Source organism: Larimichthys crocea, chromosome VII (assembly GCF_000972845.2).
Source record: "Larimichthys crocea isolate SSNF chromosome VII, L_crocea_2.0, whole genome shotgun sequence".
NCBI classification, from domain to species: Eukaryota; Metazoa; Chordata; class Actinopteri; family Sciaenidae; genus Larimichthys; species Larimichthys crocea.
Window position 1 is genome coordinate 689,846 of NC_040017.1, and position 19,144 is coordinate 708,989.

The 19,144-nt window shown below is 42.7% G+C and overlaps 1 protein-coding gene across 1 annotated transcript in view; it reads right to left on the reverse strand.

Moving 5' to 3' along the window:
• usp32 (ubiquitin specific peptidase 32) overlaps positions 1 to 19,144 on the reverse strand; it is a 57,728-nt gene that overhangs the window by 7,518 nt on the left and 31,066 nt on the right. The window contains exons 6-24 of the mRNA XM_027280272.1: positions 15,443 to 15,574; positions 15,202 to 15,309; positions 14,765 to 14,880; positions 13,394 to 13,456; positions 12,945 to 13,028; positions 12,782 to 12,843; positions 12,545 to 12,647; positions 11,747 to 11,963; positions 11,277 to 11,455; positions 8,520 to 8,660; positions 6,837 to 7,002; positions 4,156 to 4,313; positions 3,184 to 3,265; positions 2,959 to 3,033; positions 2,726 to 2,864; positions 2,534 to 2,639; positions 2,217 to 2,390; positions 1,330 to 1,504; positions 1,087 to 1,238 (exon numbers count right to left, since the gene is read on the reverse strand). Coding sequence (XP_027136073.1) covers positions 1,087 to 1,238; positions 1,330 to 1,504; positions 2,217 to 2,390; positions 2,534 to 2,639; positions 2,726 to 2,864; positions 2,959 to 3,033; positions 3,184 to 3,265; positions 4,156 to 4,313; positions 6,837 to 7,002; positions 8,520 to 8,660; positions 11,277 to 11,455; positions 11,747 to 11,963; positions 12,545 to 12,647; positions 12,782 to 12,843; positions 12,945 to 13,028; positions 13,394 to 13,456; positions 14,765 to 14,880; positions 15,202 to 15,309; positions 15,443 to 15,574 — 2,432 coding nt within the window. The remainder of the gene's footprint in view (positions 1 to 1,086; positions 1,239 to 1,329; positions 1,505 to 2,216; positions 2,391 to 2,533; positions 2,640 to 2,725; positions 2,865 to 2,958; positions 3,034 to 3,183; positions 3,266 to 4,155; positions 4,314 to 6,836; positions 7,003 to 8,519; positions 8,661 to 11,276; positions 11,456 to 11,746; positions 11,964 to 12,544; positions 12,648 to 12,781; positions 12,844 to 12,944; positions 13,029 to 13,393; positions 13,457 to 14,764; positions 14,881 to 15,201; positions 15,310 to 15,442; positions 15,575 to 19,144) is intronic.

Sequence of the window (19,144 nt, forward strand, 5' to 3'; positions counted from 1 at the left end):
AACGAGATTATGCAACACACAGTGTCTGCACGTATCTGCTCTGTGGTATAAAAAAATATATATTCTCAACATTATTAAAGCTATTTTAAGGTTTCTACCTAAACCTCATCTCATTAAAAAGGGCCATTTACCCAAATAACAAGGAGCACCTCCTGTGGTGTCGAGTCATGCCGACAGTTTGCATTTTAAATGTGCAGTCCTCAGGGTTGTGCTTCCGACCAAATGTAGCACAGATTCTAACTGAATTTTGAGTAACATGATGCGAATCAATGTTTGTCATGTGACTATTAGGAGTTGGTTCATGAGATAATCAGTAGGTGGTGCCAAATTCTCCAATTAAAACACCAGAAGAAGAGGGCAGTGAGCCACAGAAAACAGACTGCAGATCTGTGTGGAATGATCATGTGACATGTGGCCATGATGTGTGTTACGCTGAACCTTTTGAAAATGGCAAAAATCATCTCAAGAGAGCGAAAGAACGTTTTTTTCAAAACGAATGTCAACATAGATTTATGGAAACACGGCTAAGGGGGTTGGGTTTGTTTGATTTGGAGATGTTGAAGTTTCATTGTTATAATTTCACTACATCCATGCCCTTATTTACATTTCAAATTATACTTTTTTTAAAATTACTACACTGTGCTTATTTTTTTCCTATGATAATTATATTCACTGTTATATATAGGTATATATGTGCATGATACAAATGAGTGTCGTGTAGTTTTTAAAGAGTTTGGTGACATATCTAGAGACTTTGTGGGTAGACAATTCAATCTTTAAATTGGTTCCCAGTATGTCTACTTCATTGTTCTATTTTACTAAACTTTTTCCTCAGAAGACAAACACAAATGATGAGGATGATAGCAGCAAGAACAGCTAATAAGAAAGCTAGTAACAGTCAGTTCAGCTTAGGTTTCAATCTTTCAAACTTCCTTTCTTTGTTACTGTGTGTGTGGATAAATGGAATTTTGTCTGTGGTGCTGGAGGTAAGAACACTTTCATTTAGAATATGTGAAGTGAAGCTATTTCTTGGCCTCAGCGTTAGCAGCTACACGTCATGTTGTGACAGTGGGACAGTCTCTGTACCTTGATGTTGGAGGTGTGGACCTCGGTCAGCAGGATCTGCTCCGGCTTCAGACTGCACAGCTCACTCAGCTGTTTCTTCAGCCCAGTGTACTTCTCATCCATGTTCAGCCGGAGGCCATAGCGTACAGGCGTGGAGCCGTCCAGCTTAATGACTACAAACACATGACGACATGACACATGATTCAGGTTTTGTAACTTAAAAAGAGGAATTCATGATCAGAATCTTTCCTCCCCCCGCCTCACCAGTGATCTCCAGGTGCATGGAGCTGTCCATGGGCAGGGGCAGAGACAGGAAGTTGAAGGGGTCGAAGCGAGCGCTGATGTGTCCGCACGTCTTACACTTCACCTGACTCTTGAGCTGACCATGGAACAGATCCACCACGATGGAGCGGTTCCTACGCAAGTGGTTCTCCCATGCCTTTAGGGCGGAGAAGGTGGAGGATCATGGGGACACACACACACACACACACACACACACACACACACACACACACACACACACACACACACACACACACACACACAGTGATGAGTTCCCTCCCCTCAGGACAAACATAACAAAACAAACAGAACATCAATACAGCAACATTAGGGTTTAAAATGAGAGTTCAGCTGATGGACTGACTGCTGCTGACACTGAATCTCTCTCAGAGTGGACACCAGAGGATGTGACAGTATTACTCCCTACTCCTAGTACTAGGAGGAGGAGGAGGAGTAGGGAGGGTTTCTGTACCTTCAAGGGTCCAGAGAGGCCTGATGTTCACTACACCCTTCACTGTGACTCACTGCAGAGCTGCTGCTTGAATCACAATCATTGTCAACAACGGGAATGATCAGCTCCGGCATTGAGGGCCAGATGGATAAACAATAAGCTAAAACTTACTATAACACTCCAGAAGACTGCAGATTGATCCCCTTCACATTGTTATCTGACAGTTTGTCATTATAATTATTAAAATATTGATTAAGTGTTATAATGACGTTTGTACGTTTGCAAAGCTTTTAGAGCTTTCAGCTGTTAGAAAGGAAGTCAAGATAAGGGACTGACTGTGTGTCAGTGAAATTAGCGACATCAAGACTTTTTTGTGCATCAGATTTGAGAGCCAGAGGCAGACAGTGTAATCTCTGACCTCAGAGGCCACCTCCCAGTCAGGCCGGCCATCACTGTCCTTCAGCTCCACGTAGGGTTTCTCGTGGACTCGGTTTAGATCTTCATGGAGGCCATCCAGCAGGAAGGCTAGCAGCTCCTGGGAGTCCTGCTGCTGGAAGCCATTAAAGCGCGGGGCGTACTTTGCTATTGTCCACTGGGGAAGAAGTAATGACATCATAAACTTTATTTCTACCTCACCTTTAAAAGCATTTTTAAAGGCACTGTAGGAGACGCAGCACATAAACAACAACATTCGGCTGGCAGAAAGGTGAAGAGATACACATCGAAACTGCCCACCCTGAGTTTGAGCGGAGCCACGTTCTTCTGCGTGCCGCTCCACAGCTCCATCACAAGGTCACCATAACACTTGGCCATGTGACCTCGCATCCCGATGGGATTGGTTCTGTAAATGCACCGACACGGGCCCGTTATTAAACATCAGAACAATGGTGGCATGACTTTGTACCAACGGAATCCACTTAAACAAACCTGTTGAGCTCATAGAGGTGTCTCCCTGAGATGAAGTAGTCTGTGAGGGGCTTGGTGTTGCTCACACACTGGATACTCGAGTTCATGAAGCAGGTGTTGCCAAGGTTACTGAGGCCAGTGGCTCCTTTCTCTGTGGGAACTGGAATGGAGAACAAGGACATGATGGTCAGATTCAAACACCTAACTAATGGAAAAACATGAAGAACATAACAAGCTTTGTTTATTCCACACACCTTTGTGTCTGTCCATCTTACTACTGTTGGCGATGAATGACATTTCCTCAGGCCAGCTCATGTCTTTGTTCCTGACTGTGGAGGAAGATAATTTGTGTGATGAAACCATTTTGCTCCCACTTTCATGTTTCATTATTTAGAACGACCTGCTATTATATAAACATTATGAGGATATCTGTCAGTTATAGCACTGTTATGAGTGTGAAGAGAGCTGCGTTCATTCACCTTCAATAACTAGCTGCTGCTCGTCGTGGATCTTCAGGCTTTCCAGTGTGTGGTCTTCATCGTCCAGGAGGGTGAGGTAGTTCTGCGGGACAAAGAGAGCAGAAAACATGCTCAAAGATCTTCAGAACTTTTGATTTATTATTATTATTATTACGATCGACTGATCACTGTGTACTTCTTCTGCATTGGTTCAGTTTAAAAATACCATTAAGATATGTCTTATTAACCAGCACATTCCTCTCACTCTCAGTGTAAAAACAATTTTTTTTATGGTTTGCTGTGTGTTTATGTTATTAAACAAAGATCAATGTAGGAACATGCATCATGTAAGCACACTATGGACATATGGACACATGGACCCTGAAGGTTAGGTAATAAAGACACACCTTAAAGCCCCCCCCCAGTTAATTGTGTGTCTGTTTAAATCCATTAAATCCATCATAAATCCAATATTTTTGGACTTGGGTTGCCACTAGCTGACGACTTCTTCTTTTTTAAAGGAGCTCATCCTTTTCTGAGAATTTCTGTATTGTTAATAAATGTATGCATTGTGGTTGGACAAAGAGCATTTTGAATCTAGGCTGGATTATCAACTGTCCCAGCTTCACAGCTACAGCTAATTTGATTAATTATTCATTTGTTTGGGAATCTGTAGCACAAAGCACGTCATCAGCTGGGTTCTACAACGTACATTACTGTGGAATCTTGTGATCCTGTCTTGTGGAGGGACACCAAGTAAAAATCCAGTTTTACAGCTCAATTATCTGCTTTATGTTTGGCTCACATGGTTCATTTATCAGACATTTTACACATGTCCTGGGGCCATGTTGAGGTGGTGGCGTTCCTTGGACAGCAACCAACATCACCCACCAGGTTCATCCTCATGAAAAAAGGTGTCATATACTGGCTGACTAATATCTGATGTTTCATAAGAGCCTAATATAGAAAGGTGATGGCAGATTTGTGGCTCACCTCACTGTTGTAGAGCCAGAGTCTCATGTCCTCCTCCTTGATGCGGAGTCTCTGGGACAGGTACAGGTGGATGTCCTTGATGGTGCCCATGCGGCTGAAGCAGCCCGTGTAGGCCAACACCCTCTTCAGAGGAGCGTTGGGGGACGGCATGTTACCTGCTGAAGCAGACGATGAGGACAGGTTCACAAAATGAGCCAAACACTCGTCTGAACACACAGATTTTACATCCGGTGTGTATTCATTCAACTCCTAGGTTACCGACAACAGAATTCTGGTGACTGAGGATTAGTTGTAAGGAAGCAGCAAGAAAGTCTTTTATTTTGAAAATAAAAATCAACCAGCGCAGACTTTGATTGGTCAATCAACTTAGTGGATTTAGTGGACTCAGATTGGATTAATCAAATACAAACCAATCAATATTAGTCCTGTTAAATCAATTCAAACGCTTCACTCAACTTATGATTTCAAAATTATTAATAAAACCAATGATTTTATTATCAGATTTCCAAATGTTATTTTGTTTTCTGTCCACACAGCTTTGCTATTCCATTCTACACAAAATGAACCATCCTCCACACTTGTTCGCATGCTCTACTGTTGCCTCATTATGTGGAATATGGCGCATAATTAGATCCATTTGAGATATTTGGCCACATGCCTGAGATAGGGGTCTTAATGTCGAGCCGTACAGACAGAATGTGAGTCATGATGGAAACCACAGCTCCACTGGGGACTCGGGTTTGTGCTGTCGCCTGAAACCTGATCGGTTGACTCGATTTGGACCAGCGCTGAGTGCTGATGTCCCAACCTGATTAGAACTGTGTACATCTCCACTTCATGCTTCGTCATCTCCTTTCTGTTTTGCAGGGAGGCACTTCCACTTTATATTGTCCATCACATCCAAACACTGGAGTGAAATGCAGCTTCAGTTATTGTGTGGAGTGAGTGGGTCTATATATAGAGTTTCTATTGTGAGTATATCAGACAAGAATAGACTGAAGAGGAAGTGACTGAAATAAAATCACCTGATTTGGAACAGCAATATTCAAATATGTCTGCACACTGCTGCAGTCATTTAGTGAAGTGGGGGCTGCGATTACAGGCGCAGCAGCTCATGTTCATGTACAGCCAGGGGTGGTTTGCCTGAGAACCTTCATTAAACACATTTTAGAAGAACAAGAGCGGATCGTCCACTAATGAGATGATCGCCTATTCGATCCATGGCTCCTCCAGTCTGCATGTTGAAGTGTCCTTGGGCAAGAACCTGGACCGCATCAGTGTATGAATGTGAGTGAATGGGTGAATGAGATATGTAGTGTAAAAGTGCTTTGAGTGGTCGGAAGAACAGTCCATTTACCATTTAAAGGCCAAACAGCTTGTTGAAGCATGACGATGAAAATTCTGCAAGTTGTATAGAACATCTACACTGACTGGGTTGGATGTGTGGTCCGTTATAAATTATAGACATTGACTGTAATGCCAGACCTAGCTCTTTTTTAATTATTATCATCTTTTTGTCTAACTGTCCCTGATGCCCCTTGATTTCATCGCGTTCTGTATTTTCTTTATGTGCCGGATGTTGTTGTAAAATTCCATGAATGTGTCATCAAAGTGGTCAAAATGTTTTCTTCTTTTCCTCAACTTGCAGTGCACTCTCTTGGGCATAAGAGTGTAGAAGTTGTTACGGATAGATGTAGAAAGTCTATATTAGTCCTGATCAAGTTTCTTGGCCTCCATATCTGATCTGAGTCCTTCAACATTTGATCTGATACTGTCCCTAAATGCTGATAAAATATGTATTTGATATGTTGAAAGAACAACCACCTGATCCACATACTGGAAGTCCTTATCTTAAATGATATTAGATTATTTGGATCATACTTATCTCCGATCAGCCTGTTTCTGAGCCTCAGGATTGGCTGAGAACATTTCTACTTTATTATCAATCAACAATCAGCTTTTGGGGAAATTTCTACATTTCAGTGAAGCTTCCTGTCTCTCTGAAGTGACAACAGGTGTATATTTTACAGTCAACATGTGCTGATATATTTTGCATTTCTATAGCAACTGTTGAACTTTGACTAGACTTGCTGTGTCACTCTGACTTTAATGGAACCTTATCTTTGCGGGAGCAAACCGCGCTGATCAGATTTCTACCCACAGTGATGACACATGACTTTTCCACCTGCAGTAACATGTTTTGACTTACAGCTTTGAGTTTGAATGCTTCTGAAATCAGGTTTAAAAGGGGGCCAGTTTAGTTTGCTAGTGAATTCTTTCCCTTGTGTGTTGTCATTTTTTGATGAATCAGAAGGCTCAGAGCAGAAACAGGATTAGACTGAGACAGTGTGTTTTCAGTTGTTCACAAAGCCTCTGATGGGAGAGTGCAGACGTGCCTGACATTATCACCATGTTCCAGACTGGTTTTAAAACTTTGCTCAGTGTGATCCAGCAGACTAAGAAGGCAGTTGAGAGTAGAGCACTAGAACGAGTGTCATCAAAACTAATACTTTGAATGGCAAGGTCTGTGAAGACTGAAAAGAATGATTCCACTTCCCACTCCAGAGCACTGCCAGGGCTGGATCAGTCCACTCTAGGAGGATTAAAAAGGGGGATGCGGGGTAGCTCAATTAAGCATTTGTCGACGGCTTGCTCTGGGTCTTGCTGCAGGCTTACGTTACCTCTTGGTGGGGGTAAATACGGTGGGAACATTCGCAGGCTGGTCATACCCATATTGACCCAGATGTTGGACTGGGGGGAGCGTGTGGCCTGCTGCTGGCGGAGGAAGAGGAGGTAGCGGGGGAAGAGCTCCAGCTCTGCTTGGCCTGTCTTGCTCTCCAGGATAACCTGCAGGGGTGGAAGGGAAAGTTTGAGCTCTCTGCAAGTTGAGTTTTAAACTTTTGAAGTACGGATGCCACTAAGTGGATCAATCAGTCTGCACACCTTTGAGCAGAGTGACTCTGACTTCTGTAGTTGGCCTAGACCAACAAAGGAATTACACATTATTGCCTTTTAGTTAGGTATAGTGCATGTGTTACCAGGGTTACCACAGGATGTTTCATATTGAGTTGTTTCGTTGGTGGCAGAGAGAGAGAGAGCAGTGTTTTTTTTTTTGGCCTTTATGCCTTTAATGATAGGACAGCTGAAGATAAACAGGAAGCAGGGGGCAGAGAGAGGGGGAGTGACACATAGTAAATTAGCCGTCCGATGCGGGATTCGAACCGGGGCCAGCTGCAGCGAGGACTGTAGCCTCCACACACGGGGCGGCCGCTTAACCCACTACGCTACCGACCGCCCCTGTGGCAGAGTGTTTAAGCAGAAATGTTTGGACCAAGTCAAGCTTCAAGTCTTGTCACAAACCTTTAAATGTCAGATGCAAATCTCTGCATGCTAAACAGAGATAAGTCTTTTATCTGTAGTTTCATTTCTGTATGATCACATCTGACTGACTCCTCCACTTTAGTGGAATTGTTGCGATGTCAGACCTCAGAAATAAAACTTTAATTTGGGCTATTTGTGAGACACAACAGGCAACTGAATTTTAATATTTTCTGCTTTTTGTCTGTCTTCTTTCAGACTAATGGACATTTTATTTGACTTCACTTTGTCTGTTCTGTCTGTAGATTTCTCCAAAAGTTAGCATTACATAATGGCTCATTTGCATATTTAAACATAAAGTTTCAGAAAACCTGTGAGACAAAAAATAACTGTCTTAATCTAAGTACTAAAAGGTTTCATGAGGTTTGACTCTCATATGATCCCTGAATGTAAATAAGACAGCTCTGGAACATTTTCCTTTCCCATGTTTTCTATATAGCAAACACCAATGCATAACCTTTGAATTACATATTAAAAGGCATCGATTTGCAGGTCAGGTCTTTAAATTTCTTTTACTCATCATCATATTAGTCATTACAATGCTCAAATTACGAACGTATGAGAAAACAGGAGCATGGCATCACTACAAAGGAGTTTGACAGGTCGACCGACGTGAGCAATCAAACGTGCAGGTCGGTCAAACTTGTTTAGAAGAGAAAAGCCAACTGTCAACCTTTCCTGAAACTATGTGTTGTAAACATTTATCACAATCCAGAGAATGACTCACTGCTTTAACTCTGACCTGCTGTACATACTGTAGTTTCCATCATTATTCATATTTCAGGAGCTTTCACTTTCGGTCTAAGTCCAAATAAAGTCCTTCAGATCTTGATAAAATGCTGACTTGTGTTAAACCTGTTTTTTTCTCTCGGTAGGAATAAACCAGAATCCTCCGAAATTCAGGTCTGATGTTAGTATTGCCCGATGCTGCATCACAGTGATAGCGAGGTTCATTATCTGTTGAGTGATGGGCTGTCGTCACTCACCGGTCGCGGCAGGCTGAGGTTGGCACCGTACCAGTGGTAGAGAGCCCGCCACACCGGCTCTGGCACGGTCTCAAAGTCCCTACCAGGCGCCAGCTGCAAGGAGCGCTTCAGCCTGCCACCCTCCATGGTTAACGTAGGGGCCTGCAGGGACACAGCACACACACATCAGCATTTAAATACGTACACAAAAGACACTGCCTACTTGAATTACAGATAATAGACAGAGGCAGTATCCTAATGCTATGCACAGGCTGGCAGCCTGCTATCATTGCAACAAATTGTAGAGATAAGACAAAAGGAAAAAGGAAGCACCATCTGGTCCCCGACAGCTTTTGCCAGCAGAGGAAGAGTGCTTCCTAACTGGGAATCTTGGATTATTTCTCCTATCAAACTGAACATGACAAAAATATTCTTCTAACACACTGAAGTCTTGTTGTATGTGTGCAAGGTTACAGATTCAAGATAAACAGGCTGTGAAATCTGCATTCATGATGTTTAAAGGTCCGGATCACATCTGACTTTTAAATGCACATCTTTGTGGAGCCGCCATTCGATTCCTGTGAACAGACGAGTTTGTTTCAGAGCAAATCCAGAGGGAGGCACTGATCCCGGAGTGTTCTCTGAGGCTGAGGAGCTTGATTGTTCTCATATGTCAAACATATGCCAAAACAAAGCCGCGAACACGGTGCATGATCCACGCTACATGATCACCTCCTGACTGTGGGATGTGGTTACTCTGATGTAACCACTGAGCTGTCAAGACTGGAATTGAAACTGAAAAATCTTTTAGTTGGCACATAATTACACAAAGTGCTCTGAACGCAACACAAAACGAGTCTTTGTCACAGAGTGAAAAGGTGTAGGCTGAAGCTTATTACACCCACTCTCTGACAATACACCATTTATTTGGTGTCAAAAAATACCATGTTAATTGCCAAACTGATACTTTGGTTACAGATTTTATCTGATCAAATTATTTCTCTTAATTCACACATCTTGAGCCCTTTTGTTCTAGAAATATTCCTTTTAACTTCCCTTAAACTTGCCTTTTCTCTCAAATCACAGAAGTTTTCTCTCATTTTAAGTAAGAAAATAAAAAAATCAATGCATGTATATGTGAGTCCGCTAAGTCATGGCTAGCTTAGCCATGACCTTTTTTTGGCCTTTTTTGAGCTTTATTTGACAGAGACAGCTGAAGAGTGACAGGAAATGTGGGGAGAGAGAGATGGGGAATGACATGCGGGAAAGAGCCACAGGTCAGATTCAAACCCTGGGCCGCTGACTGAGGACTGAGTCTTTGTACATGGGACGGCTGCTCTACCAACTGAGCTAACCAACACCCCGGCACCTTATTATTTTAACCTGCGCATGAACAGAAAGTGAAGGCTGTTCTTGACAAACAACATAGTACACATCCACCCAGCACTACTGTGCACCGGTTCAGGCTTTGGTTATAGGAAGCTGTGCACAGTCACCACAGGGCTGATATTCTACAAAAATAAACACTATAAAACATAAATTGGTGTTTTTATCTCTCTGATAATGGATGGGTTCAACAAACTAGATGACATATAGTAACTAGTGTGCTTTTGAGGTGGTTGTAGGTGTATCTTTGAACTTAAGCTCTTCTCACTCTTAGCATAAGAATAATGCAGACAGTGATATATATTTAAATTACATTAGCAGTTTCCTTATATTAACTGATTTGCAATCATATTTTATTTATAACTATATTATTAATACAGTAAATATATAATATTTACAACTGACCTGCATCCATTTACAATTTCAGCTTGACCACAATGCAATGTAAACAGATGACTGGATTAAAGTTAGTTTGGGAGTTGCATCAAAGATAGATGTAACCAAAATGAGTGTGAACAGCTAAGCTGCACAATCTGCTTCTCACTGTACTTTCACATAAACCACAGATGTAAACATCTCTTCACACCAGCTCTTACATTTGTTCTCTCTTTCTTCCTAAACACCATTATTCTTTTTCTTAAATGTTCGTATACGTCATCTGTCTGAGGCAGACATGGTGATTCAATGTAAAGCTGTTCACCACACTCATTGGCTTTTCAGAATATATGATACTGTTCCCTCTTGTGGAAAATGTGTTTTGGTTGTGTACATTGTGTACATGTAACTACTGTACTGTGATCTTTAATACCTTGGCGCGGCTAACTGGGACACTTATTGAGCCTAATGCCATTACTGCTCTGTTCAGCATCCCTCAGCTGCCCAGGCTCTCACCTGATCTGACAGCTTTTGTAACGTTATTGGCTAGACGTCTAATATTAAGGAGATGGAAAACACCAGCACCGCCTTCTCATGCTCTGTGGATAAAAGAAATTTTCAATAATTCACAGCTTGACAAAATCCGATATAGGATGAAAGGATGTGGAGAACCTTTCTTTGCCTATGCAGAGAAAACGGCCTTTCCAGAATAATTCCTGAATAAAACCCCATTTTATCTTACCTCCATATTATTCCATTTAATTTATTCCAACCTGAAGGTCAGTAGAGGTTATTATGTTTACTGTTATATGTGAAATATGGCCGAGCTGACTGTTGCTGCTGTGTATGGTATGTCGGTTTTTATAATATCACACTACTGTAACATAACACTGTCGATGAAAGTAACATTTCTGTCAGTTTGTGTATAAAATTCATAAACAAAGTTCATTAAAGAACAAACTACAAATGTGATTCAAGTAAACTGAGCAGCAGTCACACACACACACACGTTCTTGCCTTCATGGGGTCGGTGTTGACCAGAGGCTGGTTGTCGATGGCTCCAGGTCTTTGTGCTGCCAGCTGCGAGGGGAGGTGGCCGTTGGCTCCAGAAAAACACTGATTGTTGTTGTCCGACACGTTGTGCTGACGGGCGAAACAGCTCTCTGTAGCGGAGGGAGCTACCTGGGGGCTCAGCGCTGCCGGTACAGAAGGAACAGAGGGATGAGAGGGAGCAACAAGGCCACACACACAGGGAGGGGCAAACACGGAAACACAAACAGAGTTTAGATGTACTCTATTGTCAATTCGGGATGTTTTTATTCTGGTGTTTTCCAATAGTCTGGACATTGTACAACATTTCAACAATGTCAAAAACTAAATATTGGACCAGAACATATGCTATGTTTGAGTCTCTTAGTCTATACACCAGCAGCAATCGGAGTAGAGTTGTCTGGCTATCGACTGTTATGTCAAGTGTGTGGACTGACCGGTCTCTGTAGCCTCCGAGGCGCTGGACACAGCATCAGGTGACCTCTCCTCAGTGGGGCTGACTGGGCTAAAGGTTCCCAGTCCTCCCAGTCTGTCCGGTGGGATGGGCTCTATAGTGGCCGTGGCCATCGGAGTTCTCAGTGAGCTCAGGATGGACGGCTGCTCCACCACAATGCCCTTATGCTCCTGGACAGGAAGATAACAGGAGGGACTGCCCTGTCATCGTTTAAAGTGATATCTGAGATTAATGTGGTGTTCGCTTTCATAACAGTCGCTGCTGCTGCTGCCCCAGTGTGACTTCCCCCTGCACGATGCAGTGATAAATCTAGCCTGATAAACTGCATGTTTTTAGTGTTGGGTGAATGAAACAAAACTAATCTCTTGAAATGGGACACACTCTTTAAACAATAAATGTTGATACAGCGACTAAATCTTTACACGTGAACTATGATTTGAAGAGTGAATTTACAGTAACAAAGCTGTATAGTGTACATAACATGTCACATACAACGAACCCACACAAAATGATGTGTCAATCAGCTGGTACATGTACAAGTTAACCTTTTAAGAACCAAAGAATGGCCTGTGAGTAGCCGAGCAATGTTTCAAATCATATAATCAGAAGAGACGTTATGAATCACATGAAGCGTCTTCAGGATACAGTACAGTCAGGCTTACCTCTTCTTCCCCTCTTAAAACCACTGTAAATAACATAATCTATCATCTACCTTAAAAAGGTTATGTTGTGTTAATCTCAGAGCATATCTATATCCACACGTTTGTGTAACATGACTTACATATTTAACGTAGTCCTTCCACTGCTGCCACCACAGCATGGAGATGAGGAACCAGTTCTGACCTTGCTGCAGCCCATGTCTGCTCTCCCTCTCTAACCAACCCCTACACACACACACACACACACACACACACACACACACACACACACACACACACACACACACACATTAGATCTGACAGCATATTCCTCAAAGCTGTATACAATGACATGACAGTTAAAGAGGTCAGACATGCACCTGATGATTTGTCCCTCCTCCTGAGGAGTACCAGGTCTGAGCCCCAGCACTATGTGGCAGACCTGGACCGAGACAAATACACAAAGATGTAGAAAACAAAGGAAAATAAAGTATTTCAACATCAGTATCAGTCATATAGCTACAGTTATGTGGGTGCACTGACCTGGAAAAGCAGGTTTAAGAACTCATTGGCCAAAGCGCTCTTCACACTCCAGATCTGGTAGTCTTCCAGGGTCAGGTGACCCAGCTGGCAAGGGGCCAAAAAACACACAAAGGTCAACATACTCAGACGCACCATTCTGAAAATATACACTGCTTTGAGACCTTGAAAGTGATGAAGAAAATCTGTTTATCTGATACGGTTGTTGTGGGTGAAAATAGCTTGAAGGTAAGACAAGAAGGCTGCTGTAGGTGTACTGGGCAGCTCCCAGTGACAATGTGAGGAACTTCATAAATGTGAAGCAGGTTGAAGCTGGAGCTGAGTATAAAGTGATGTTGACTTTCTCTGAATCAAGGTTATAAAATAAAATTATAAGATGGGATGGAAGTCGAAGGCTTAACTCCCTGACAGCTACATCAATAATGATTCTGTCAGCAAGAGTCCTGTCTCACCTTGGTTGTGTCATGCATCTTCAGAATGTCCTCTACTATGTCTGACACGCTACTGTGTAGCTCCTGCAAGGCAACACAATATATTAGCATAAAGAAGCAAAGTCCAGACACCTCATCCTCAGCTGCTACTGTCAAAAAGAATGTAGAAAAACCTGAGTAATTATATCAAATCTGTCAGCCTGTTTGCAACATCATACATACAAAAAGAACAAAATCGTTTAGCATTTTATTCTGAGAATAAGATGAGACGATTGGGATTGATCTCACGTCTGTGCCTACATGAAACCTTGTCAGCCTAGCTTAGCATAAGGTCTACAGTTAAAGCACAAAAAATCAACACATTATACCACATTTATTTCATCTGTACAGAAGAAAATGTAAAGAGTCCCATCACGGTGAGGTTGCCATGTTTAGTACCATTGTGTCTGTTAACAAAACCTGTGTTTACCAACCCTCTTTGAGAACGTTAGCTACAGCCACAGAATTGCTGTTCACATAGAATAATTGTAACCCCCCCATAAAACTACAAATTGTTATTCATCTCCACTTGCTGAGGGGTCTGGGGTCCATGGAGTGTGCAGGACTCTGTTAAAAACCTTGTATGACATTGGGGTGGCATGTGTTTTGTTCTACGCAGTCGTCCGGCTCTGTCCTGGACTGCCCACTAGACTCAACAGAGGAAGTAGAGGAAAGGAGGATGCTAGCAAAGCTGACATCCATCATGAATAACTCCTCTCACCTCCTGCATGAGACTGTGGAGGCCTTAAACAGCTCCTCCTGCAATAGACTGCTACTCCCACCATGTAAGAAGGAGCTCCACCACAGGTCCTTCATTCCAACAGCTGACAGACTCTTTAACAGTCAGTCAATATTGAAGCGTTGTTAAGGTGAAGGTTAACTTAAAGCTTTCTCCCGATCCTCGTCACTGTTTAACCTGCATCATTTGACTTTAAACACTGACTTGTATGCAGGTGATTGTCACACTGTCGAGGCAGACAGAACCCAGCAGAACACGGGCCTGTTCACTAGTATCAGGTACAAAAATATACAAATTCATGCACATCCAACGAGCCATGTCTATTTTCAAAAAACTTTCAAGGCCTTGATTTCTCCCCCTCAAAGGATTTCCTGTTCCTAGCACCACTCAACTTCCTGGAGAAAGTGACAGTGAATGTCGGTTCGCCACATCAGCACCAGAGATGAGGCAACATACTTAGTGAGAGAGAGTTTGATAAGCTTGATAAGTCTGTAGAGCAGGACCCTTTGTCTACATACAGGCCACACCTACATCTATGTTCTGTGTGTGTGTGTGTGTGTGTGTGTGTGTGTGTGTGTGTGTGTGTGTGTGTGTGTGTGTGTGTGTGAACTTACAGGGAGTGTGTCTGTGCGATTATCCTTCCACACCTCCAGCAAGGCCACCACCATTTCATGGAGTTCATCTCGTGACAGAACCCCATCACGGTCCACATCAAACACTTTGAAGCAAACTGGTGGTAAAACAGAGAGATGTAGTGACGAATACAAACATGGTGACGAAGCACAATACTGTTTCTACTGCCTGGAAAGCCAACAGCAGGCTGTTTGGTATGTTAGGGGGAAATCCTGCACGCAATTCTGATAACAATGTGCACTAATGACCTGCAGAACCAATTTAGCACTTTACAAAAACTTTCTCACTCTCCATCTTACACTGAAATTACAGATTACAGCTCGAAAGAAGTGGTGGACTGTATTTCGTATGATAAAAACAATGTGAGGCCACGGGGATTTATGTATCTGTAATGAATTCAAAACACAGCATGGTTTACATTTCTGCCTTTCAGCGACAGGCCCCCTGCAGCACGCCGAGAGTCCACAAGAGATTTCTTTAAAGTCGATGTGATTGTCCCGATTCTCATCGAAGGCGTGAAACAAGCCTGGAAAACAATCAATAACAAGGTAAGGTCTATACAAAAAGAGAGACTGTATTCTGAATTTAAAAGCCTGAAGAGATATGTAGATTTTCACACATGACATCCCCATGAGACATACAGGTAAATATTGTCTTACCTTCACTCAGTGAGGCATGGATGGGAGGAGAGACCAATGGGACAAAGGTTTCCAAGTCAAAGCGGCCAGTTCTGGACTGGGCTTTCAGCAGCCAATAGCGCTTCTCCAAGTCTATAATGTCTGACTCCTCCACTGCAGGACAGAAGACAGTTCAGAGGGGTCAGTTCACACCACAGAGTTTTGTAGCGAGAAGTCAAAGTTAAACTAGTGGGCTCATCATTTGAGCTTGAAGCTACGTTTCAGCTTTAGGTTTGGACTAGAAGTGAGTGTTGTTGTTATGTTGCTATTCTAGTCTTTCCAGTGATATGCTGGGTGCAATGTTCTAAAAATAAATAAACATAATATGTGGTGAGACTCATGATGTATGGGCAGAGGTAACAAGTAGCCAATGCACCGTAAACAGAATGGGTATTTATGATAAATACATATAGCTAGTGGATAGGTAGCAATATATTCTATACTGTAAGTACGTAGAACAAAGTATATTTATAGATGTCATCATATCAAAGTTAATAGAAACTGCAGAGGTGAAGTGATAAATATGATGCACTGTAACAAGCAGCGATGTATTAAGGAAATAGTCAAATTTATGATTCATGTCTACTAATGTATACATACTACTAATTTACTAATGTAAAGAAGTGTAATACTGTATAAGGCATAAAAATAAGGAAAACTATCAACTAAAAGGTATACTGAATAATGAATACAGTGCTTAAGTGCAGAGCAGCAAGAAAACATGAGCAACAGGGTCTGGTGGTGCTGGTGACTGGTGGGTGGAGAGCCGTTATGGCAGTGTGGGAGTATGAAAAACAACAGCGACACCACCCCACACTGACACACTCTTCATCATATAATAGCTGATGAAACAAAAGATGCCCCGTGGCTCTCAGTGGGGCAGCTCGGGGGAATCGGCCTGTGTTCTCTGCCTGACCAGAGTGTGGTGAAGGGGGTGGAAGCTGTCGTTCATGACAAGTAACGGCTCGGTCAGCATTCTAGTCTGGACTGTTAATCACTTCACTGTCATCCATCAGCTTGTTTAGCCTCATGGCACTGTCCACCTTCATACCTTCTCCAACACAATGCAGATTTCTGTTGGTAACTGGAGCATGTACCCAGTGAGGAGCACAGTAAACTCGATAACGGTTGTGATGCCACAGCAAGCCCAAGGTGGGGTTATGTAACGGCCACTGGAAGGAACGGTATCTCACTCAACTTGTAACAAAGTGATACGGATCAGACCAATATAGCATATGAACCTCTGGCAGGGTCAGCGCACCAGCCTCCCCCTTTCAACACGCTAATCCATGGCTTAAGGTTAATAGGATTCAGCAGCTAGCCAGCTAGACTTTGGCATAGATCCACCAGCCATGACAGGTGTCAAAACACAGACAAATAATCAAATGGCAGTCAGTTCCTGGTAAACGTGGACCGAGGCTTCCCAGTTGGGCTATTAAAACGACCTTCCTGAAAGCTTGTTTTTAGCAGCTATTGGTCACAGTTTCCAGTCAGATGGGATGATTGTGGTTACGGTTGGCTGCTGGTGAAGCAGCACAAACACCCTGGAGAATGGACTGTCTATCTTCAAGGTTCTGATTCCAGTAGTCCAGAGGCGAACGGGCGACCTTTGACTGACTGGGAAGCACTCTATCACCTTTTTACTGCCAGTGGCTCAGGCGTTTGAACTTAAACAGACTAAAAGGAAGCACTGAGTATGAAATCAATGATTTAGGATGTGAAGGAGACTATATGGAGATAGCATGGAAGAAATAATATGAAACTGATAAATTATTGAGTGTTATGGGTTAAGGCAGGGAGCGAGCACTGGAGACTACCTTTCTGTCTGAGCTCAGATGGACATTGCTAACTCAACAAAAACCACATCCTATGCAATAATCATAAAACAAACACATGCTCACCCACGCACTGTGGTCCTAAACAAATCTCAGGCTAAAGATCAGATGCATCACACTCTGAATATCAGAGCAAGGTAGAGAAAGATATTGTGGCTTTTTAAATAAATCAGTAATTAGTCAAAAATAAATACTTGTTGTGTCCATCATGCTGAACGTTCGTCATGACAACTGTGCTACCGTGTGAGTGCTAATCTATAAAACTCATTAGCCCAGCTATAGATCGCCTCCTGCACATCTCCCATCTGTCTTATGGTCTCCACCTGCTTCTTCACACATGAGTGCAGCACTCGAAGGTTACATCGGCATCATTCCTCATTGGGTTTCAAATCTTTGTGATTATGGCAGACTTTGAGGTTGGCAGTCTATTCTGCCAAATGCTAAAGGATCCTAAATGCATTAGTGGTCCATGAGCCTGAGACATCAGTGTGTTCAGGCACATGTCTGAAAGCAAACACTGCCCATATGGATTTCTTGAAAAGCACAAAATGTCTGAAGCAGGACTGGGTAAATGTTCACTGCTAGTGCTGATATGATATGGTGCTCTCTAATGTTGTCTCAACAGCCATTCAAAAAAAATGTTTTGATCGAGAACTGTCTGATCAAAATTAGAACAGTGTACGGAATGTTTGATGCAAGCTTTCCGTCAGGTTCTACAAATGCAACCAAGATAAATAAATAATAAATAACAACCGAGATGGTTGTTACCAGGTTTTGGTTTGATATCCAATAGGTCTAACAATAGACTCCTACTTGTTTCTCTTTAAACCAGTGACAAAACTAATCAGATAAAGTGTCTTCTACAAATGCCATCTAAGACCTCAAACAAACAATGGTTGTATCAGAAGTGAGCATGAATGACAAACACAAGATATCTTAGGCTACAGAACAGTCCTACCAAAAACAATTCTACCAATTTAGTTTGTCTTTCTCTGTGGTAGGTGCCTTGTCTGGCCTGATACCCACCTAGAGGTGCAACTCTCTCCGAGTGACAGCAGAGATACCATACCATTATCCAGGGAACATCCTTAGACAGGTGCTGCCACAGCCAGCATGTACCACAGCATGCTCCCCGTGATAACCGCTCACAGAGGCTACGTCATCCTGGACGGCCGTTATTCCCACACATCTCTACTCTCAGAACGTGTGAACGTGTCGGAGGCTAGCAAGTTAGCAGAGGATTCACTGTGGTAAGCTTTGCCATGAGTCAAGCTTTACACGAGTCATGAACCAGGAGTATGTCAGTCACTCTCTCTCCCACACACACACACACACACACACACACACACACACACACACAGTTAAGAGGATAAACGGGGAGCAGGCAGATTAAAGACAGTGTCAGGGTTTTGACAGGACAGGTTCTTTCTAGCCTTCTGGCCTTAATTGGGGAAATGAAGCTTGGCTAAATTTATGCCTCCAAACTTTAAAGAACCATATCACGGTTTTCTGGTCTCTAAATATCACATATCTGTTTGTAGTCCCAAAAAAAGTCAGTCAAACTTAAGGACTACAAGTCACAACTCATCAACAGTTCACTCTTTAACCCACATTTAATATCTGTATACCTCACTGTATGTGGACCTCACTGTGTGTGGACCTCACTGTGTGTGGACCTCACTGTGTGTGGACCTCACTGTGTGGACCTCACTGTGTGTGGATCTCACTGTGTGTAGACTCTGTGTGGACCTCACTGTGTGTGAACCTCACTGTGTGTGGACCTCACTGTGTGTAGACTGTGTGTGGACCTCCCTGTGTGTAGACTGTGTGTAGACCTCACTGTGTGTAG